At 38.6% G+C, this 24,392-nt stretch overlaps 1 protein-coding gene across 1 annotated transcript in view; it reads left to right on the top strand.

The window, feature by feature from the left end:
* The window catches only part of HERC6 (HECT and RLD domain containing E3 ubiquitin protein ligase family member 6), a 62,613-nt gene that overhangs the window by 27,411 nt on the left and 10,810 nt on the right, over window positions 1-24,392 (top strand). Inside the window, exons 12-17 of the mRNA XM_011990765.1 lie at window positions 4,293-4,482; window positions 8,585-8,739; window positions 15,328-15,441; window positions 16,068-16,175; window positions 20,058-20,228; window positions 22,622-22,765. Of these exons, the coding sequence (XP_011846155.1) occupies window positions 4,293-4,482; window positions 8,585-8,739; window positions 15,328-15,441; window positions 16,068-16,175; window positions 20,058-20,228; window positions 22,622-22,765 (882 nt within the window). The remainder of the gene's footprint in view (window positions 1-4,292; window positions 4,483-8,584; window positions 8,740-15,327; window positions 15,442-16,067; window positions 16,176-20,057; window positions 20,229-22,621; window positions 22,766-24,392) is intronic.

Below are 24,392 nucleotides of genomic sequence, written 5' to 3'. Positions count from 1 at the left end.
CCCGTCTCGGCCTCCCAAAGTGCTGGTGTAGATTACAGGCTTGAGCCACCGCGCCCGACCCCGCTTAGGGGCTTTTCAAAGATAGTTTGGTGGGCAGGGGGCTAGGGTAGGGGGCATGCTGACTGGCTGAGTAAGAGATGAAATCATAGGGAATAGAAACTGTCCTCTTGTGCTGAGTCAGTTCCTGGGTGGGGGCACAGGACTGGCTGGTGGGTTCAGGTGGGACCATCCAGTTGTCAGAAATGCAAAAACCTGAAAAGACATCTCAAAAGGCCAATCTTAGGTTCTACAATAATGATGTTATTTGCAAGAGTAATTGAGGAAGTTGCAAATCTTATGACCTCTAGATTAATGGCTGATAATTATTTAGAATTCAAGCCCCTCTCATCCTCCTAACTTGGCGGACTTTCGTTAGTTTTACAAAAACAATTCAGTTTTTGGGACAGACTATTATCATTTAAACTATAAACTAAATTTCTCCCAAAGTTAGCTTGGCTCATGCCCAAGAATGAGAAAAGACAGCCAACCTGTGAGGCTGGAAGCAAGATAGAGTCAACCATGTCAGATTTCTCTTACTGTCATACTTTTTGCAAAGGTGGGTTTATGATTGGGGCTGGAAAAGGGGGCTAGTGCTCATTATGAAATTACTGTATTCCAGGTATTTTATTAGGTGCTGACATTTATTTTCTTATTGAATCCTTAAATGTACAATATATGCAATATTTTTATTTTCAATATAATCAGAGCAATGCTTGAGAGGTGGATAATCTTTAGCACGATACAGGAAAAGAGTATTGGTTTGGGAAGCAGGATAACTTTATCCTGGACTGATAAACTAAAAAGCTGCTCCTCTATTCTGAGATGAAACTCACATCTATTCGAGATGAATCTCTGTTACTACTTCATCCCTTCTCTTTGGATCACATTTTCTTTACCTGTTGAATTCATCTTTAAAATCTATTCCAGTTTAATATTGTGTGATTCTGGGTTGTATTGGGAAGAAAACTTTCTTTTCCTCTACTGACTCAGGTTTGAATTGGTGGAAGGGGTCACTGAAAACTAATAATTAACAGAATTTCTTAGTGCTCAGGATGCTGTAACTTAAACAACAGACATTTATTTCTCACAGTTCTGGAGGCTGGGAAGTCCAAGATCAAGGCACCATCAGGTTTGGTGTCTGGTGGGGGCCCACTTCTTGGTTCATAGATGACCATATTTTCAGTGTCCTCACATGGCAGCATGAACCCCGAATATCTAAGACAGGTCTCAGTTAATTTAGAAAGTTTATTTTGCCAAGGTTGAGGACACACGCCTGTGACACAATCTCAAGAGGTCCTGACGACATGTGCCCAAGGTGGTCAGAGCACAGTTTGGTTTTATACATTTTCAGGAGGCACGACACATCAATCCACATATATAAGATGAACATTGGTTTGGTCTGGAAAAGCAGGACAACTCAAAGCAGGGAGGGCCCTTCCAGGTCTTCGGTAGATAGGAGAAAAATGGTTGCATGCTTTTGAGTTTCTGATTAGCCTCTCCAAAAAAGGCATCAGATATGCATCTATCTCAGTGAACAGAAGGGTGACTTTGAATAGAATGGGAGGCAGGTTTGCACTAAGCAGTTCCCAGCTTGACTTTTCCCTTTCGCTTGGTGATTTTGAGACCCCAAGATTTATTTTCCTTTCATAGCAAAAAGGGCAAGGAATCTCTCTGGGGTCTCTTTTTAAGGGCACTAATCCCATTAATGAGAGCTCCAATCTTGTGACCTAATTACCTACCAAAGGCCCCACCTCTTACTACTGTCATATTGGGGGTTAGGATTTTAACATATGAATTTTGGGGAACGCATTTAGCCTATAGCACAGGAGGAAAAATACAAGTTTTGTATGCTTGCATGTGGAGCATTCAGATGAAGAGGCTCCCTGAACAGCTTGGGATAAGAATTTATGAAGCAACTTAGTGGATGAAAGGGAGAAGGGAGAAAGAGCTCCTATGGGAAGAACAAATGGGATTTTATGGAGACAGATGGAAGGTATGACAGTTTGTGAGAATGTTTGTTTATGCAATTTCTCCTCCACATGCAAGGGTCTGAATGATTGGTCTCCTTTTTAGCAGTGTATCTCCTCAGTGGGGGATGTACAGAGCTTCATTCTAGAAGAGTTCTGCATTAGTTAGATAAAAGAAGCTCCAAAAAGGCGTCTCAAATGTCTTCAGTTAGTAAAATAATCTTTATACCATTTTGATGGGTCTGAGTGGGTCCTTATACTTGGAAGGGAAAGGGGGAAAGTGTTCCTTGATGTGTAGTAGATATACTATTTTCGTTTTCAAGATGAAGTGATAATAGCAAATATGAAGTATATTTTTAAATGAAGTTTTTAGGTGATATGGGAGATAATTTGGGGTGCTGTTCCCCATGCGAGTTCCCAGGGACATTAGTTTCATAAAAAAAAACCATAAAGAGGGTTCTTAATGAAAAAACTTTGGTAACACTCTCTACTATTATGGAGTCACGATATGCACATTAGGAAATCAAAGATTCTGTGATGTCATACACTAAAAGAAATCTCTTTTGACCCTATTTTTCTTGGAGTTATTTGCATTGCGATGCTATTTTCTAGCATAACACCTACTGGCATTCTACAGAAATCATATTCTGCTGGACATGTGAAAAAGCAAATTTTAAGAATTTTAATGTAATAAAAACAATATATAGTACATCACAGTTTATTGTTGCATATATCACTTATTTACCCTTATGACATGAGAGGCAAACACTGTAATTACAGAACATAGATCTATAAGGTAGAGGAAATATGGCTAGCTGCTATAACAAACAACTTTGAAATTTCAGTGGCTTAACACAATAAAATATTTTCCAACATCCTAGTCCAACGAGGGTTGGAGGTCAGAGGCATCTTTGCACAGGTTCATTCAGGGCTGACTCAGGCTTCTTTCCAGCATCTCTAGGCCATTCATTCAGGGCTGACTCAGGCTTCTTTCCAGCATCTCTAGGCCCTGGGGCTGTAAAATCCTCCACTCAGTCTTTTGGTTTGGCTAGCAGATGAGGGAAGTGAGTAGGGAAGTTCCCATGAGAGATTTCAGTGGCCTGGCCTTAATGTGTCACAAATCACTATCTCCCACATTGGTGAGCTAGGACTCAGTCACATGGCCCTGCCTAACTGAAGAGGAGCCAGGGGCTGCCATCTTCCTATAAACCCAGGAGGAAAAAGAAAAACGACTGGCAAGGTGAACATATGGCATTTTCTCTGCCATGGTAGGTTTTACTACTATGGTAGTGCCATGGTCATTTTCTAATCGAGTAACCTCTTTCCTCTAACTTCCTCTGAGTCTCTCCTTGCTCATCTGTAAAAACAAGGTAAAAAACCAATAAAGCAAAAATTACCTTACAGGATTATCAGTAAGATTAAATAAAATGATTTACATGAGATCACCTGACACATTGTTAAGTACTCAATGAATGTTCAAACAAATATAAAGGATACCATACAAGTTTATTCCTACTAATATATTTTTATATATGTCCTATTTTAAAAGTTTACTTCTGGGCCAGGTACATTGGCTCATGCCTGTAATCCTAGCACTTTGGGAGGCCAAGGTGGGAGTATCACCTGAGCCCAAGAGTTTGAAACTGGCCGGGGCAACATAGTGAGACTCCATCTCTACAAGTAATTTTCTAAAATGAGCTGGCTGTGGCAGTGCATTCCACTCAGGAGTCTGAGGTGGGAGGATTGCCTGAACCCAGGAGATTGAGGCTGCAGTGAGCTATGATTAAGCCATTACACTCAGGTAAAACTTCACCTCTGGATGAAATAAATAATATAAAAATTTAGAGCTATTTTTCACTGCACATTTTTCTACTGATACATGAAAAAACAGAAAGAAAGAAAGAAATGGATATTGTGTGAGGGGACGGGGACAGCTCTTCCTTCTAGAAGGAGGAATACTAGTGTGACCTGCATACTACATTGCTTTTGAAGGACTTTGTACTCGTTTTGAATCCATAATTCACTCAGTATCTCCATGCTCATGGGATTTCACTTTATTTTCTTCAGGGAGCCTGATATAAAATGAGGAGGATGGCTCTCATGTACTATATCGGGCATTTGGGATGGAAGGAGTGATGGAATCTCATCAATAGGTTTCAGAATGGCTAAGTGATTATTCTAATTGGAACATGGTGGAGTGAGACCCTTAATTTAATAGCTTGCTTCTCACAATCCTCTGTATCTAATATATCCTGGGTCTGTTCCCTGATCCTATTTCGACCACAGATAACTACATGTCTCGAGGATGATCTGCTCAGAGCTCTTCCATGCCGTTCTCCACACCAAGAAGCTTTATCAGTTTTCCTCCTGCTCCCAGAATGTCCTGTGATGCATGATTCTAAGAACTGGAAGAACCTGGTGGTTCCATTTGCAAAGGCTGTGTGTGAAATGAGTAAACAATCTTTACAAGTCCTAAGTAAGTTTTATGTCACTTTATCTGTACTCTCAATATAGAGTTACTTTCTGAAGTAGATATTGTAACAAATTTTGGATAGAAGATTTCAAAATAGACAAGTATTTGAGAACATGGCGTGTGAATTATTGAAAAGATTAATAATCTAAAGCTATTATAACTATTAGTTTTATCATACAAAGCAGGTGTAGTTTTTAGACTTGGATGTGACTTTGACATCAGAGTTTGGTAGCTATAAAGTATTCAATCCAGATAAATCCATACTTTAAAATTTTTTGCTCATGTTGTTTTGAGACTTTAGACATTTGGACCAGAGATGATGAAAAACAAAAACTTTGTGTTATTATTTACTTTATTCAGTACTGTGTTATGTCCTTTTATAGTTTTTAGCGAATATTGAAAGTTCAGTGATTACCCAATAACCCAATGGGGGTACAGATGTTTATATACCCTTCTACATAGAGGAGAGGGGAGGTAGGGAATGTAGACAATTCTTCTGAGAAGTAGTAAATCACTATTTGGGAGAACGAGTGGACCCAGGAAACAGAAATTAACTTGTAAATGATTCTCCTTGGAATTGGAGTGAGCCTGAGAGGCAGGCATTATCTTTTGAAGAAGTACATCTAGGTGTGGTTACATTCCTCAGTCATCTTCTCTGTGACAGATAATGAAATTTCAGAGATGGCATGAAAGGCAATTCTCTCCTCTGTAGTGGGTCGTCTTAAGGTAGGTAAGGGAGTGTCAGAGAAAAGCCTCTTCCAGCATCTGCTGACCTTCAGGGGCCTTTAACTTAAAATAATCAGCATACCAGGGTGCCATATTTTGGGGCAAATTTCCCTGGGCTCCTTCACTTAAGAGGTACAGAGGGCCAGGCATTGTGGCTTACACCTTAATCCTAGCATTTTGGGAGACCAAGGTGAGAGGATCTTTGGAGCCCAGGAGGTTGAGGACAGCCTGGGCAACATAGTGAGACCCCGTCTCTACCAAATTTTTTTGTTTACATCAGTCATGCATGGTGGCACACACCTGTGGTCCCAGCCACTTGGAGGCTGAGGCGGGAGGATCACTTGAGCCCAGGAGTTTAAGGCTGTATTACTGGAAAGGGGTCCCAATCCAGACCCCAAACAAGGGTTCTTAGATCTCACACAAGAAATAATTCAGGGAGCATCTGTAGAGTAAAGTGAAAGTAAATTTATTACGAAAGTAGAATAAAAGAATGGCTACTCCATAGGCAGAGCAGCCCCGCGGGCTGCTGGTTGCCCATTTTTATGGTTATTTCTTGATTATATGCTGAACAAGGGGTGGATTATTCATACCTCCCCTTTTCAGATCATATAGGGTAACTTCCTGACATTGCCATGGCATTTGTAAACTGTCATGGTGCTGGGGAAAGTATAGCAGTGAGGACGACCAGAGGTCACTCTCGTTGCCATCTTGGTTTTGGTGGATTCTAGCCGGCTTCTGTACTGCAAGCTGTTTTATCATCAAGGTCTTTATGACCTGTATCTTGTGCTGGCCTCTGATCTCATTCTGTCATCTAGAATGCCTAACTATCTAGGAATGTAGCCCAGTAGGTCTCAGCCTTATTTTACCCAGCCCCTATTCAAGATGGAGTTGCTCTGGTTCAAATGCCTCTGACAGCTGCAGTAAGCTATCAGCATACCACTGCACTCTAGCCTGGGTGACAGAGCAAGACCCTATCTCAAAGAAAAATAAAAAGGTACAGAGGATATGTACAATGAAAGGTAAGCCACCCAGTTCCCCTCCCAGAAGTGGCTACGGGTTCTAGTTTCTTGTATAACCTTTGAAAGATATTGTATACATAGAAACATACAAATGTATTATTTCTGTTTTTAATGGTAGCAAACTATTAAAGTTCCTCTTCCACAACGTGCTTTTTCTCACTAAACAGGGTATCATGGAGATTATTCCATTAGAGAATCTATAGAACTGCCTCATTCTATTTAATGGCTGAAGAATGTTCTATTGTGAAGCATTTCACTGTACATATATAAATTCACTCATGCAGGAATAATTCCAGAAAGCAAAATCACTGAGTCAAATTGTATGTATATTTTTATTTTGAGATATTTTGCCAAATGACCCTCCACAGAGTCAGGGTCATCATGTCACTCAACTTGAAGTGGTTGTCATTCACACTGATGTCTGTATAAATTGCACCTCTAGAGTTGGGAAACCTGTTAGCACTGACAAAGGATATATCAATTTACATTTCATCAATGAATATGAGAATATTGGTCCACATACTTTCCAACCATGTTATCAAACTTTGATCTTTGCCATTCTGAGGAAAAAAAACCTTTTAATTTTAAGTTGAATTTTTCTTATTAAGAGTGAGGTTGTGCTGTTTTTTGTATATCACAGATAACTTTGTGTATCATATTCTGTGAACTCTTATTATAGGACAATCAGGTTTGATTTCCTGTTGCACAGTAATAGACCAATACACTGAAACAGTAGGTGTTGCTGCAGAGAAAGAGTTTAATACTTGTAGGGCAACCAAATGAGGAGATAAGAGGAAACCTCAAATATGCCTTATCAAGAGGTTTGTGGACAGGGTTTTTAAGGGGTCTGGACACAGGTGATGGCCTAAAGTGTGGTGATCACTGATTGGCTGAGAAGTGGGAGGTGAAGTCAGGGATAGGGAGATGAAGAAACTGCATTCCAGCACTGAGTCGGTTCCTTGATGGGGGTCTTCAGACCAGTTGATGTCAGCCATTCTGCTGGAATTCAGGATCTGAAAAATGCCTTAAATAATTATTGGGTAAAAAGGTCCAGTGTCAGAGATTTTATCTGTAGGAACAATGGGAGAGCAGGTGCTTAGTGTGCTGTGTGACTCTGGGTTAGTTATCAGCTCAGGGAAGTGGGTTGAAGTGCACCAGCACACTCCAGTCAATTGACCTTGTCAATAACCATAATTCTGCATAAAGCCTGGCTTATAATTCCCATTAACTCTGCGAGAGTGGTTTTGCTATTATTCTTCCTTCTTTGCTCTTTTCCCATTGGTTGTTAGTATTTTCCTGTTTTATTTTAGGAGCTTTTAAATTATGAAGGCAATTAATCCTTTATCAATAATATGAATTGCAAGTATTTAGGCTATTAAAAAATGTTTTTTATTTTGTGGTATTTTTGCTATGCAGAATTATTTTAAACAATTTTAATGTAGCCTACTATATTAATATTTTCTTCTATGGTTTCTGGATTTGGGGTCATGCTTCAAAAATAATTTATAACTAAAATAATTCCCATCCTCCTACTATAATTTTTATTATTTCATTTTTATGTTTAAATATTTGATCCATATGAAGTTTATCTTGATTAAACATTATTTTTTCTAAATCAGTTTCCAGTTTTCCCCACCTATTTATTGAATCTTTTTCATTCCCACTAATATGCAATGCCACATTTATTATATATTAAAGTTTCGTGTGTATTTGAGTCTACTTATGGAATCTCTACGTGTTTGCTTTTCATATATCTGGGTAATACTGTTTTAATTACATTTGCTTGATAGTGTATTTTAACATCAAATGGATTTGTTTTCTGAGAGTTGTTCTGAGAATTTAAAGGTTCCACATTCCAAATCCATGTTGCAATCCAGTAATATTAAAATATAATTATTGGCTATTTTAAAAAGTACATGGCCATGTACCAGGTGTTCATAAAATCTAAAAACATAGATAATATTTTTCATTTTTTACCGATTAAAAATGTCCTTGATGCCATTGTGTTTGTGTATTCACCTATGTATGTTTTCAGACTTTACCGATACCCTATACAATTGTCAGTTTGAAAATCGTGAAGTCAATCAATTAAGTATAAATGTAAGCCATTAACCAGTTTCTTCAAATCTTGAATTTGAGCTTTTTTACATTCTAATGATACTTAATAAGGGAAAAAATTTCCGCATCTGGAGCAGTAACTGTTGTGCAGGATATACTTTAAAAAATATTTATAAATTATGCCATCAGAAATGTAAAATATTATTTTACATTATATTACAATATTAAAGAACCCACTAGAAACAGGGATTTGGGGGGTAGTAGGAAAAGCATATTTATAATGGCTAATTTTACACCCCCAGAGAAGTGTTGGGCATTTTTGCAAGAATCTTCTCTGAACCCACTGATCCAGATGCTTAAAGCAGCCATCATCTCTCAGCTGCTTCATTGGACTGAAACCGAACAGGATCACTGTAATGTTAAAGCTCTTTTAGGAATGTTGAAAGAACTGCATAAGGTAAGGGTTATTCTAAAGGAATGTATGTACTGTTTTATTTAATCAAAATCCCTTAAGTCTCAACCAACTGGACTTCTTTTTTTTTTTTTTTTTTTTTTTTGAGACAGAGTCTCGCTCTGTCGCCCAAGCTGGAGTGCAGTGGCGCGATCCTGGCTCACTGCAACCTCCGCCTCCTGGGTTCACGCCATTCTCCTGCCTCAGCCTCCCGAGTAGCTGGAACTACAGGCGCCCGCCACCGCGCCCGGCTCATTTTTTTTGTATTTTTAGTAGAGACGGGGTTTCACCATGGTCTCGATCTCCTGACCTTGTGATCCGCCCGCCTCGGCCTCCCAAAGTGCTGGGATTACAGGCGTGAGCCACCGCGCCCGGCCGACCAACTGGACTTCTAAGAAGTCAAATAAAAATTATGAGGAGTGAAATGTTTTTTAAAGGAATGTAGAAAAGGGAAATGTTTGACATAAAACAATTAGGGATTTAAAAGTTGAGAAACTTTAGGAGGACTTAAGATGTTTTGTAATGGACTTCTTTCATTAAGAAAAAGTACACTGCACTTGTAATTCTAGCTACTCTGGAAGCTGAGGTGGGAGGATGGCTTCATCCCAGGAATTTGAGGCTGCAATGAGCTATGATTGTGCCACTGTACCCCAGCCTGGGTGACAGAGCAAAACCACATTTCTTAAAACAAAAGTAAAGTACACTGAAGATACTGCTACATGTATCAACATACAACATACAACAACATGGATGAATCTCATCAACACAGTGACGAACAAAAAACACACTAAAAATTACACTGTCTTCTTTTATAAGAATTTTAAGAACAAGCACAGCTAATCTATAATGACAGAAAGCAGAATGGTGTTACCTCTTGGGAAGGGCGACTGGCTTGGAAGGAGCATAGGGGAGCATCCTGGGGCCTGCTAGAAATGTTCCATGTCTTCACCTGGACAGTACTTACCCAAGTGAGTATGTGTATAAAAGCTCACCAAGCTGCACATTTAAGCTTTATGCACTTAGTCAATGTATGTTGTAAGAAAAAAAAAAAAAAACAACAACCCAGAATCACATAGAAAAACCCTCCCTGAAACTAGGAGCGAGCCAAAAGACCAAAAAATGACTAGGACAAGCCCAGCTTGATGAGTAGGTGTATCTATTAGGACTTACACACAGGGTACTCCTGGACTCCTGGACGGCAACAGGACAGCTCTAGAGATCTGTGCTGCCTCCCATCTCTAAACTGCTTTCAAGTGAATTTTCTGGCTCAAAGAGCTACAGTGTTTGAGCCATGAGACTGTTTATCTTGGCAGGTTCTCAGATACTCTCCAGGATGTTTGGGTTCTCAGGGACACCTGCTCCTCAGCTGGGCACCATGGCCTTGGCTCATTGCCTGGCCCTCAGGGTTGAGGCACTGGATAAACACCCTTAAGTAACTTGGTGGGGGACTTATCATACTACACATGTGTGATTTTTTTTTTTCTTTGAGACAGAGTCTAGCTCTGTTGCCCAGGCTGGAGTACACTGGTATGATCTTGGCTCACTGCAACCTCTCCCTCCAGGGTTCAAGCAATTCACCTGCCTCAGCCTCCCGAATAGCTGGGATTACAGGCACCTGCCACCACACCCAGCTAATTTTTGTATTTTTAATAGAGACAGGGTTTCACCATGTTGGCCAGGCTTGTCTCGAACTCCTGACCTCAAGTGATCCACCTACATGAGCCACCATGCCCAGCCCAAATATGTGATTTATAAATGAAACATATATGTTTTATTTGTAACTTAGTAAAAATTAAATAGAAAGGAAGAAAAGTCCACCGAGGACTATGGCCAGAACAAAGAAAGGGCCCAATGGATACTGTTATATCAACTCAGTCTGTCTATATCAGAATATTTGCTAAATCCCACTGTAGAAATATCAAATGAGGCCATTAGGATTTGGTGTCCACATTCTCTATGGCCATGTCAACATCAGGGTCACCAAGAATGCAAAGTCTGTTTTAGTAGAGTTACCTAGAGTTAGTGGTATCTAGAAGTCACTGGGCTTGGTTACATCATCCTCATTCTGCTTTGGGTGGTAGTCCCAATAAATAGAAATCGGGCTCTTGACTAGATCTAAAGATGGACATAAGCGTGTTACAGATGAGTATCTGAATTCCCACAGTGATCAGTGATTCACAGAAGATCTCTTAAATTCTGGAGATGTAGATCAGAGTAATGAGCACTAATGTCTAAGGTAGCTAGGGCAGCACTTCTCAAACTTTAACATGCACGCAAGTTACCTGAGATCTTGTTAAAAAATTCAGATTCTGATCCAGTAGGCCTGGGGTGGTGCCTAAGATTCTGAGAGACTCTTAAGTGATGTCATTGCTGATACTGGAAGAATTTATGCTTTGATGTTCTTGTGCCTAGGAAGAAAAGCTATTAAACTAATTAATAATGAATTAGTAATTAAGACCATTACACTGTAATTTACTGTCTTAAGCTGCAATTAATAAACATAATATTTGGTCTCAGTTCTGGAATGGTCTCCAGTTTTGTGGACAATTGGAAGACGATATTCGTTTTACTAATGTTGTGATACAGAAAGCATAATATTAGGTCATGCTAACTTCAGATGTACATCCTAGGACCCAAACATTGTCATCAATCCTCTCTCTTCCCCTCTCCCTCTCCCTCTCCCTCTCCCTCTGCCTCTGCCTCTGCCTCTCCCTCACCCTCCCCTCTCCTCCCCTTTCCCCTCTCCGCTCTCCTCTCTCTCTCTCTCTCTGTCTCTCTTCTCTCTCTCTCTCTCTCTCGGCATTTTTCTTTTTTGGTTTCATTCACTCTTACTATATATAGGGTGTCAGACTAGGGCACTGTTTCTTACACTAACTTTTGTTTTCCTTCTAGATTAAATTTACTTCTTAATAAAATACACCTCTTTCCCTGGTGCTTTTTAGTACTCCTTGTATTGAAAATCAAGTATTCATTTGGCTGTTAATCTATCCTTGTACCCGTACAACACCGTACAAGTTTCTGTATCTTTATAATAAATATTGATATGTGATAGAGTAAGTTTCAACTTTTATCTTCTCCTTCAGTATTATTGTTGAACTTAAATATTAACTTTACAATTACCTTTTTGTTCCAATTCCACAAATTCCATTTGATTGTGTCTTTGACCTGGTAGTGATTGGAGACAGAATGACAAATTTACATTATTGAGTCTTCTAAGTCTGATCATGACATAGCTCTCTATTTAGTTCTTCTTCAGTTTCTTACAAAAATATGTTATAGTGTTCTATGTAGAAGTCTTGCGGTCTTTTATTAGATATATCATGAGTACTTGATATTTGATGTGATTATGTATCTTTTTAAAACAGCTTTATTGAGATATAATTCTCCCATTTAAAATATACAATGTCATGCCTGTAATCCCAGCACTTTGGGAAGCTGGGGTGGAAAGATTGCTTGAGTTACGGAGTTCAAGACCAGCCTGGGCAACATAGTGAGACCTTGTCTCTATTTTTTAAAAAATAAAAATAAATAAATAAATAAAATGTGCAATGTAATACTTTTTAGTATATTCATGGAGTTGTATAACCTTTACCACAATCAACTTTACAACATTTTTATCACCCAAAATGAAGCCCTATACCATTAGCAGTCACTCCCCATTCCCCCTCAACTCCCATCCCCTTACTCTCACCCCAACCCTAGGCAATCACTAATCTACTTTCTGTCTCTACAGATTTGCCTATTCTGGACATTTTATGTAAATGGAATCACACATTATGTAGTCTTTTTCAACTAGCTTTTTTCACTTAGCATAATGTTTTCAAGGTTCATCTATGTTGGAGTATGTATGAGTACTTCATTCTTTTTTATTGATGAATAATATAATGCACTGCATGAAATACTACATTTTATATATCCCTTCCTCAATTGATAGGTATTTGGGTTATTTCCACTCTTTGGCTATTATGAATAATGTCACTATTTAAATGTCTGTACAAATTTTTATGTAGACATATGTTTTCATTTCCCGCATATACCCAAGAGTGGGATTGCTGGGTCATGTGGCAACTCTAGTTTAATCTTGTGAGGAACCAGCAGACTGTTTTCCAAAGCAGCTGCACCATTTTGTATTACCACCAGCAATGTATTACAGTTCTAGTTTCTCCACATTCTTTTTTTTTTTTTTTTTTGAGACAGATTCTTGCTCTGTTGCCAAGGCTGGAATGCAGTGGCACAATCTTAGCTCACTGCCACCTCCACCTCCCAGGTTCAAGCGATTCTCCTTCCTTAGCCTCCCAAGTAGCTGGCATTACAGGTGTACATGTACACCCCATGCCCCACTAATTTTTGTATTTTTGTAGAGACAGGGTTTTACCATGTTGGCCAGACTGGTCCCGAACTCCCGACCTCAAGTAATCCACCCACCTCAGTCTTTCAAAGTGCTAGGATTACAGGCATAAGCCACCGCACCCGACCACTTTTCCACATTCTTGCCAACACTTGTTATTATCTGTCATTTGGATTATAGTCAAGTGAGTGGGAAATGGTATCTCTTTGTGATTTTGACTTGTATCTCCTTGATGGCTAATGATGTTGAGCTTTTCATATGCTTATTGCCCATTTCTGTATCTTATTTTGAGAAATGTTTACTGAGGTCTTTTGTCCATTTTTAAATTAGATAATTAGTCTTTTTATTATTCAGTCATAAGAGTTCTTTACATATAGTTTTAAGTCCCTTATCAGATATACAATGTTAATATTTTCCCATGTGTTGTTTTTTCACTTTCACCATGGTGTCTTTATGCACAAATGTTTTTTATTTTGATGATAAATTCATTTACTTTTTCCTCTTAAAAGTTAAATTTTTAACTTTGTCATTGATGTATAGAAACGCAGTAATTTTTATACATTAAGCTTGTTTTTAATAATCTTGTTAAATTTACCTATTAAAACTAATCTCTTGATTCCTTTGGATTTTCTCTGTATAGAATCATATAACTTGAAATAGTAACAGTTTTGTTCCTATTTATTTCTCTTTACTTATTTCATTGACTAGGACATCCAGTATAATGTTTTATAATCTTACTCTGATCTCAAAGGGAAAACCTTAACATTCAGTTTTATGTTTTGCTGTGGGATTTTTGTAGATACATTTTTAAAAGGTTAAGGAAGCTTCATTCTATTTCTAGTTTGCTGAGGGCTTTGTTTTTAGATCATGGATGGATATTGAATTTTATTAAATGTTTCTTCTGCATATGATGGCAAAATACACAGATGGGTTTTCAACTGTTTTAACCTTATTTACTTGAAGTAACACAGCTTGCTCATAATGTGTTATAGATTTCAAAGATTCCATTTGCTGATATTTTGCTTATCATATTTGCATCTATATTTATGAGTGAGACTGGTTTGTTATTTTACTTTCTCATAATGCCCCTGTGAAGTTTCTGGACCAGGTAATGCTAATCTTATGAAATTATTTGGGGAATATTCTTTTTCTATTTTATGCAAAAGATTCTGTAATCCTAGCATTTTCCTTAAATGATAAGTAGAACTAATCTATAAACCTTTTTGGGTCTGGAAATTTCTTTGTCAACAGTTTTTTAAATTATGGGTTTAATTTATTTAACAGCCACAGGATTATTGAGATTTTCTATTTTTTTCTTGTATTGCTGGGTATTTCCCAGGATTTGTCTCTTTATCTAAGTTTTCAAATGTCCTATTTTTATCTTTTTAATCTCATCACAATCTGTAGTTTTGCCCCATTTTTCATTCTTGATACTGGTGTTTTTTTTGTTTTTTTTGTTTGTTTGTTTGTTTGTTTGAAAAGTCTTACTGGGAAATTGTTTTTTCTTTTTTAAAGAAGCAGTCTTTTCATTTGTTGATCTTGCTCCTGTATATTTGTTTTTTATTTCCTTAATTTATGTTCTTAAATTTCTTATTTCCCACCTTCTATCATTTGTATTAATTTTGTGTGATGGAGGCATATTTAGATCATTGATGCTTCCTCTAGGAAGCCTTCTTGAACCTCTTAAGTCTTTCCCCAATCAGAAACTGTATCCTAAATGCCTGGTAACTTGTTGTTTTTACCTACTAGACCACAGGTTGTCAATCTACACTGAAGGGCAGTCTCCTGTTTTTGCAAATACAGTTTTATGGGAATAGATCCACATTCATTTAAGAAAGGACATTTTAATCTAAAGATTTGTCCCATGCTTGACAAAATAATGTGTGCCAAGTTAGTATTTATTAATTAATGAACGAAGTGCTGAATTTGTTAAAGGTACCTTGGATTTTTATGGTGCTTTTATTCTCAAAATCTAGAAACTGTTTCCAGTAAATCTATGCCCTAAAAATTAGTTTACTAATCCACACTGTCAGCGTCTTATCTTTGACATTTCTTCATGAAAATTAAGGAAATTATAGCTCAGAAAATGGAAACTTTATAGAACTCTACTTCATTACTGACAAATGTTTTCAGTTTAGAGAGCTCTCTTTCTTATCTGTATGACAGCTATATATATATATCTATATATCATAGATTAAATCACTTATTGATAGAAAATGAAATTCACAGGTCATATTCTCTTTAAGGTAAACAAAGCTAACTGTCGACTACCAGAAAATACTTTCAACATAAATGAACTCTCTGACTTATTAAACTTTTATACAGATAGAAGAAGACAGCTCTTTCGGGATAACCACATGGTAAGAATAACATTTTTACTTCTGAAAATGTTCATATTTTAAAGGAGGACACATTACTGTAGTATCTGTTAAGGTACTCCTTTGATAAATCAAGATTTGCAATTTTTAAAATTACAATGATAAATTTGCTAAATTTGATGATCACTGGAAACCTAAATATATTTTAATCATAAAACAAATGCACTTTTTGAAATTTTGTTTCTAAGTAATTTGGATTCTTACAAACAGATTTCTGAGGCCAGGTGCAGTGGCTCACACCTGTAATCCCAGCACTTTGGGAGGCCAAGGTGAGCAGATTGCTTGAGCCCAGGAGTTTGAGACCAGCGTGGGCAACATGGTGAAACGCTGTCTCTATCGAAAAAATACAAATACGTGGTAGCACGTATCTGTACTCCCAGCTACTCAAGAGGCTGAGGTGGGAGGATCACTTGAGCCCAGAGAAAGAGGTTTTAGTGAGCCAAATTTATGCCCCTGCAGTCCAGCCTGGGTGACAGAGGAAGACTCTGTCTCAAAAAAACAAAGAACCACAAAAACCAGATTCCAAAAAAAAGGCAATAAGGTAAAGGAAGTAAGTTTTTTTAAATTGTTTTTAATTATCAAAACTATTATCTCTCTTTATTTTTTAGATACCTGCAGAAACCCCCAGTCCTGTTATTTTCAGTGATTTTCCATTTATCTTTAATTCGCTATCCAAAATAAAATTATTGCAAGCTGATTCATGTATAAAGATGTGGGTATGTATGTCTTCTTTTTTAGTGTGAAAAATTTCAAACATATATAAAAAAGAATATATTTCAAATATATCTTGGTGATGGGTATAATGAATCCCATCACCAAGATTCAGCAATTGTCAACATTTTGCCACACTTTTATCTATCACTTTTTTTTCTTTTGTTGTTGTTACTGTTTTTGCTGAAGTATTTTGCAGCAAATTTCAGTTCCAATGTCTTTTCAGCTGCCCATAATTCAATGCATTATTTCTGGTTGTCTTACTCCTGTTCACTGTGAGATTCATGAGTGGTTCAAGTGGCAACCACTTGATTCTTTCATTGTTTCCCATTAACCTTTTATTTAATAATTTCATCAATTATTTTCATTAAGGTTTGTGGTATGGCAATACTTCTAATCTTATTCGTTCCAAAGTCATTTCCTGGAATTAGGTAAAAAAGAGCTTTTCCTTATCAGTCAGGGTACTTGGTTACTCTAAAATGGTTAAAGACCATTCACATAGGAAGGTAGAATAATTAATTCCTATCCCTTTATTATCAAATGTTACCAAATTACCCTCTATAGAGATTGCAAATGCCTCTTCCACATGCTGTTCTCAGCAATGCAGAGTATTATCAAGCTTTGTGATCTTTTCCATTTTGATGAGTTAATCATGATATTTCAGTTTGATTTTAATTTATATTTCTCATTGTTATTTAATGTTCTAGTCCTCACTTTCTTTATGTAATATCTATTGTTTTCCTGCCGTGAACAACACTGACACTATCCAGTAAACTGTTCTTTTCTTCTCTCTTTCCTCTCCTCCTCTATCCAATTTTAATACTGTGTTCTTAAGTGCTAATCTTTGGATTAAAAATATCTCCTTAAGCTTCTTGGAGCTTGATTTATAAGCTCCAACTGATATTCTTGTATTCTTAAATAATGTCTGTGAGTCAATCAATAAGTTTATATTGTTTTCTACTTACTTTCACCCTTCTGCTTCTTTTCAGGTAGTTGTGTTAGTCCCACATAAGATTTACATATTATTTGGTTTCTTTTATCACCATCAGCCTTAGTTCTCAGTTAAGTATATATAATATCATCCCCTTATTATGCTAAATTGTCCAAACTTTTTTTTTTATTGCTGAGGCTTGTTTTCTAGGTCATTCCTCGTGAAAAGTTTATATCTATTCATCTATGATATTTATATTTTAAAGACTCATAGGAATCAGAACTTATACCCATTATTGACTTTTATTACTAATTCAAAGGATGCATCTGGGTGAAACATAAGAAGTCTGGGATAGAACATGCACAAGAGAAGCCATTTCAGTTATTCAGTCCCTTCTTATACCCCACTAATTACATGACTTACATGATATTTTCCAATGTGCCATGTCCCATAAATCCATAAACTCCAGGTATATTTATAATAAGCAACCTAGACAGAAAAGGTATATCCTGCTAGTAGCATTCCACAGGTAAGGGCTGTCCCTCTAGTTACTATTATTATTATTATTTTGAGACAGAGTTTTGCTCTTGTTGCCCAGGCTGGAGTACAATGGTGCAATCTTGGCTTACCACAACCTCTGCCTCCCGGATTCAAGCAATTCTCCTACCTCAGCCTCCCGAGTAGGTGTGATTACAGGCATGCGCCACCATGCCTGGCTGATTTTGTATTTTTAGTAGAGATGGGGTTTCTCCATGTTGGTCAGGTTGGTCTCGAACTCCCAACCTCAAGTGATCTGCCTGCCTTGGTCTCCCAAAGTGCTGGGATTACAGGCGTGAGTCACTGCACCTGGCTTATTATTATTATCATCTTGAGATGGAGTCTAGCTCTGTTGCCCAGGCTGGAGTGCAGTGGTACGATCTCTGCTCACTGTAACCTTCACCTCCCAGGTTCAAGTGATTCTGCTGCCTCAGTCTTCCAAGTAGCTGGGATTACAGGCACCTGCCACCACACCCAGATAATTTTTGTATTTTTAGTAGAGATGGAGTTTCACCATGTTGGTCAGGCTGGTCTCGAGCTCCTGACCTCAGGTAATCTGCCCACCTCAGTCTCCCAAAGTGCTGGGATTACAGGCGTGAGCCACCACACCCGGCCTAGTTACTATTATTAGTGTCTATTACCAGCATGTTTACAAATAGATTTGACCAGGTCATCTCTTCTTTTATTTCTGAACCGTCTGTTTTTATTTTCCTAACATCCCTGGTAAAGGGAGAAAATAGACTGTCTTTCCTTTCCAAACCTAACTTTCCCATCAGTTTCCCTTAAACAAGACCTTCCCTTTATGGTATTTTCTCCTATAGCCATGTTTCTCTCTTGGTCATTTGTCTATTCTGCTAGTGAGTAGTCGAGGGTTGAGTGGACAATGGACTCGGGCAGATTGCACATTATGAAAGACTAGGAAAGTCTGAGGACAAGAAAACTCTTACTTTTAGTTGTTATGAGTGAAGCTGGAAAGTGGACTTTATAATCTGCTCTCCAAAGGAGAGATAATGGATATAGTCAAAACTGCAAGCTCCAAACTGGATCACCAATTCAAATGTACATGTGAAAAGGTAAAACCAATATATAAAGAACCGGAGTAGAGAAGCTGGAAATTAAGCTAAGAGGCAGGTTTCCCATCCAGCTCTTGGTTATGTAAAAGAAGGTACAGACACCTCTCCCTGCTGTAGTCAGTGGAGGGCACTGCTGGCCACAGACCCATGGAACTCAGACCCATGGAACATGTTGCTTAGTAGTCAGTATTGCTGGATGTCCCAGACCTGCAGACTCCTGCAGGGTCACAGGAGGTGATGACCCAACCAGAAAGAAACAGAGATGAAACCTGTTCCTTTTCCCTACAAATCTGGTGCTTAAAAAAAAATCTTAAAGAAAAACTAGAAGAATCTAGTAATAACAGACAAATTTCTTAGTATATAATGATGGCAGATACTCAGGGCAGGGATTTCCCAACCCCAGGGCCATGTGCATACTTCTCTGAGGTGCTTGTAGAGAGTGAATGTGGGCAAACACACCCAGCCTAGGAACCTGGGGTAGGATAGCTGTTATCCACTGGTCTTGCTGTCACAATTTCAGGACAGGCCCTATAAGGGCTACATTGGTTTGAGTTCTAAATCCTCATTTATTGTCTTTGTGATGTAACTGAAGCCCTTGAGGAGTGTTGAAGGTCAAAGCAAGGATAGCAAGTCCAACACTAGATTTCTAATCTAGAGAAGTTCCAGAGATTAAAGTAGTGAGAGAATGTTGAGAATTCAGAAAAGCTAAAGAGAAGTACTTCAGAAAACCTAAAGAGAAGTACTTAGGGTGATCATAAAAGCTAAAAACAAGTACTATTCAGGGTGACCAGGAGTAATGTTAGATACAAAATGAGGGCACTTGTGGTATATTCTTAGAGAGTTCCCATGGATGGATCATAGTTACTGGAAAGAAGAGTGGATCTTCTCTGAGGAAGTCTGTCTTCTATCTTTTTCCTACAGCTCACATTATCCCTGAGCTCTTATACTGCCTTTATATTACTGAGGATTACAACGCTAATGCTCTGTGTCTTAAGACTGATGGTGGATGAATGTCTCAGCATGTTGAATACGAGTATGGCCTTTAAGGATGATGTTTACTATAATAAATAATCTGAGATAGCTTTTAATAACTTAGGTGTTCATCCATGCTGACTAATCTCCTGTACACAATTCCTAGGTAACCATAGTTTCTCTGGTCCTACAATCACTTAATCTTCCATAAGGCAGATATGTTGTCCGTTTTCTTAAATAATTACAATGTGAGTGTTTACAGCAATGGCAGGATTAAGTATATACTACACAAAATGTTTACTGGAAGTATTAAACAATCCCTGGGATTCCTATGAGGCAAAAGGAGAAGCCAACTAAAAAATTTATTTTTCCAGATGTCAGAAGAGAAAGCATACATGCTTATGCACGAAACAATTCTGCAAAAAAAGGATGAATTTCCTCCATCACCCAGATTTATACTTAGAGTCAGACGAAGTCGCCTGGTTAAAGATGCTCTGCGTCAATTAAGTCAAGCTGAAGCCACTGACTTCAGCAAAGTATTAGTGGTACAGTAACAAGTCTCATTGAACATTTTTACTTCTGTGGGAGGGATGCATTCATATGATGTAATAAATGCTCTCTTAAAAGAGCCTGCATTTGCAGCTATGGTTATCAATCTTTTGGTTTCCAGAATTCCCCTCTTACCCTTCAGAGAATAGCAATGGGATGCTTAATTGCACACTGGGCTATGAGTTAACTGTTACTGATGACTACAAAAATGCTGCATAATGAAACATCCCAAAACTTAATGGCTCAAAATGACAATAATTTATTTTACAGATCTGCAGTTCAGTGGAGGACCTGCTGGGCTAGGCCAAACTCATCTGGGTGGCTTTGCAAATTTTGTCTGAGATTGTGTACATGTCTGGGAGTTGGCTAGGGATTGGCTGACCTAGGCCTGGCTGGAGCAATTTAGCTCTGCTTCCTATGTCTTTCATTCTCCTCCTGGGGCGAGCAAGCATGTTCTTCCCACAGTAGTGCCAGAGGTGCAAGATAGCAAGACCAAACATTGCTTTAGTCAAAGCAGTCATAAAGCTGAACCTAAGTCAAAGGCTAGGGAAATATACACAGCCTCTTCAGTGGGAGGAACTGCAAAGTCATATGCAAAAGACATGGATCACGGAGGGGTGAAGAATTGGGGCTCTAATGCAATCAAACTGCTAGAGGAAGGGATACTTTTCCTACATGTTGGCTCCAGTTTCATCAATTAAGACCTTCCACTATATGAGTTTCAATTCTAGCCATCCTTCCTTTTATCCTTTGTGGGTGCTTATAGGGTTTTTACTGTGTGGTACCTCAGCTTATTTGCCCTCTTGAGGCTATAGAATAATGACTAACTCTGTAGGTAAGAGCTGCAGTCTGTCCAGAAGGGAGTGGATTTTCTTGATGTCAGCCGTGAGAGGAAGAGTTGGGCTGTTAGAGAAAAAATCGGAACCTGGGAAGTGGGACTCAGATAAAAAGGGATTTTCCCAGCATGTGACTCCAATGGAAAACAAAAACTACTTTATAAACCAGGCTTTCTAGTTATATGTCTCCCTTCATACCTATTTTTCTTTAAATCTTAACTGTAAGGAAATCAGTAGAAAAGTATTCCCCTTATGGGAGATGACCAAGGGGTAGAAAAAAGTAAACTTCAAGCCAGATCAAATAAAAATACAGACTCTGAACAAGGGCAAGGTTGTCAGGGCCCATCATGAGTGAGTCCTAACTGTGGCATGGACAGGCTAGTATAAATGAGCAGAAATAGGAAAATCAGAAGTAGGCTTAATTTGTTATTGGGATATTCAGAAGGGAAAGTGGGGCAGGCCCTTAAACATGATGGTGTGTTGACTGAAGCAGCAGTAGACAAGATTTCCCAGGCAAAGAGAGTAGAGAGGGAACCAAAATCCAAGAAACAAAAGTGAGTGGTGCTTATCATTAAAAGATAAAAGTAAATTACCCAAGAAAGGATGTAGAAAAGTAGTTAGAGACGTGGGGGAAAACCAAGATAGTACATAGTCATAAAGTCCAAAGGTAGAGAAAGCTTTTAAAAAGAGGGACTGGGACCAGGTGTGGTGGCTCACACCTGTAATCCCAGCATTTTGGAGGGGCTGAGGTGGGTGGATTACCACCTGAGATCAGGAGTTCGAAACCAGCCTGCCCAACATGGCAAAACCCCGTCTCTACTAAAAATACAAAAACTAGCTGGGTGCAATGGTGAGTGCCTGTAATAATCTCAGCTACTCGGGAGGCTGAGGCAGGAGAATGGCTTGAACCTGGGAGGCGGAGGTTGCAGTGAGCCGAGATCGTGCCATTGCACTCCAGCCTGGGCAGCAGAGTGAGACTCCATCTCAAAAAATAAATAAATAAATAATAAATAAAAAGAGGGACTGGTTAATGCTGATTTCTCATTTGAGAGCTATGGGCAATCTGCTCTGCTGGTTCCTGAAAAGGTCTCATGCCCAGGCATACTGGGAGGGCTGTTTTGCAGAAGCCCAAATAAGAGTATAGACAGGAAAAAACAAATACCTGTTGACTGGAGCCAAGGCTGTGAAGTCTGAATGATGAGATGGACAACAAGATAGAATAATCAGGGAATTTAGGGGCGCAAGGGTTTGAAGCACATCAAAATTTGGTTTGAGATACTGGTCAATGCAACTGGTAAATGCTAACTCTCGCTAGAGTCCCCCTTCACTTGGTCCATGTGGCAGTGTAAAGGATGCATACAACAATCTGAGAATAAATACATTCATGGCCTCTACTGCTCAGCAGCAAACTTAGGGAAGACAGATTGCAAGGAGGTAAGAGCTATGTGATTCTAGTAATTCTAGAGCCTGCAGAAATGGAGGTTTAAAACTTCCATAAAGTTCAAAACACTGTATTTTAAGTCAGGATCTGGGACTATGTTCTCTTTCTTTAGGTTGAATTTATTGAAGAAATTCGTCCTGAGTCTGGAGGGGTTAGTTCAGAGTTCTTCCACTGTATGTTTGAAGAGATGACCAAGCCAGAATATGGAATGTTCATGTATCCTGAAATGGGTTCCTGCATGTGGTTTCCTGCCAAGGTAAGTCTTTTCTTTCTTTTCTTATGTTTTGTTTTCCCCAGAACAGAAAAGGCACCCCATATACTGCAACATTAAAACCATAGATAGTGGTGTAAAATTAGGTCATACAGAGAGCTTTGCTACTCTTATTTTGATAGTACTCGTATGGGTCACAGAGCAGCAGCTCTGGCATCGCTTGGGAAGCTGTTAGAAAAGCGGAATCTGAGGCCCTACTCTACACCTACTGGATCAGAGCATGTAAAATTTTATAAGATCCTTGGGTGAAGCACATGCACAGCACATTTTTAATGGTTTTAATAAATTATACTTGAGATATAATAAACTGCACATATTTAAGGTGTCTAGCTTGGCTCAGCCTGGTGGTTCACACCTGTAATTCCAGGATTTTGAGATGCTGAGGTGGAAAGATTGCTTGAGTAGCTGGGACTATAGGCGTATGTCACACCAGGCTAATTTTTGTATTTTTAGTAGAGACAGGGTTTTGCCATGTTGGCCAGGCTGGTCTCAAACTCCTGACCTCAAGTGATCCACCTGCCTTGGCCTCCCAAAGTGTTGGGATTACAGGCGTGAGCCACCACGCCCAGCTGAATCACCTTTTAAGAATGAAAAATTATCTCTAGGATTCTATCAGTCATTTCTGTCCTAATTTAAAATACTTGAGATTACTGCTTCTCAAAATTTAGGAAACAACCTACATATCCATCAGTACGACAGCAGGTAAACAAATTGTAGTACAGGCTGAGCATCCTGTAATCTGAAAATCCACAGTCTGAAATGCTCTAAAATCAAAAACTTTTTGAGTGCCAACATGATGCCACAAGTGGGAAATTCCACTCATAAGAATTTAATGCAAACTTTGTTTCATGCACAAAATTATTTAAAATATTGTTTGAAATTAACTTCAGGCTATGTGTATAAGGTGTATATGAACTATTAATATAAATGAATTTTGTGTTTAGACTTGGGTCCTATCCCCAAGATATCTCATTGTGTTTATGCAAATGTTCCAAATCTGAAAAACTCTGAGATCTGAAACACTGGTGGTCCCAAGCATTTTGCGTAACGGATACTGAGCAGAATCTCAGTATCCCTTTTTCAAGACTCCAGCTCAAAAAAAAAAAAAAAAAAAAAGGAAAAACAAAAACAGGTGATTCATGGCCAGGTGCGGTGGCTCACGCCTGTAATACCAGCACTTTGGGAGGCCAAGGTGGGAGGATTACTTGAGGTCAGGAATTTGAGACCAGCCTGGCCAACCTGGCAAAACACTATCTCTACTAAAAATACAAAAATTAGCCAGGTGTGGTGGTGCACGCCTGTAATCCCAGCCACTTGGGAGGCTGAGGCAGGAGAATCGCTTGAACCTGAGAGGCAGAGGTTGCAGTGAGCTGAGATTGCACCACAGCACTCCAGTCTGGGTGACAGAGTGATACTCTGTTTCAAAATAAAAGGGGCGTAAAAAGGAAAAAAGAAAAATAATGATTCATGTCTGTGATTATTATATTTTGTAAAGGCCCTTAAAGTATAAACATTTCTTTTTTTTTTTTTTTTTTTTTTTGAGACGGAGTCTCGCTGTGCTCCCAGGCTGGAGTGCAGTGGCGTGATCTCGGCTCACTGCAAGCTCCGCCTC

This window comes from Mandrillus leucophaeus, unplaced genomic scaffold, assembly GCF_000951045.1.
Source record: "Mandrillus leucophaeus isolate KB7577 unplaced genomic scaffold, Mleu.le_1.0 Scaffold381, whole genome shotgun sequence".
Taxonomy (NCBI): domain Eukaryota; kingdom Metazoa; phylum Chordata; class Mammalia; order Primates; family Cercopithecidae; genus Mandrillus; species Mandrillus leucophaeus.
This window is presented reverse-complemented; position numbering and strand designations above follow the sequence as displayed.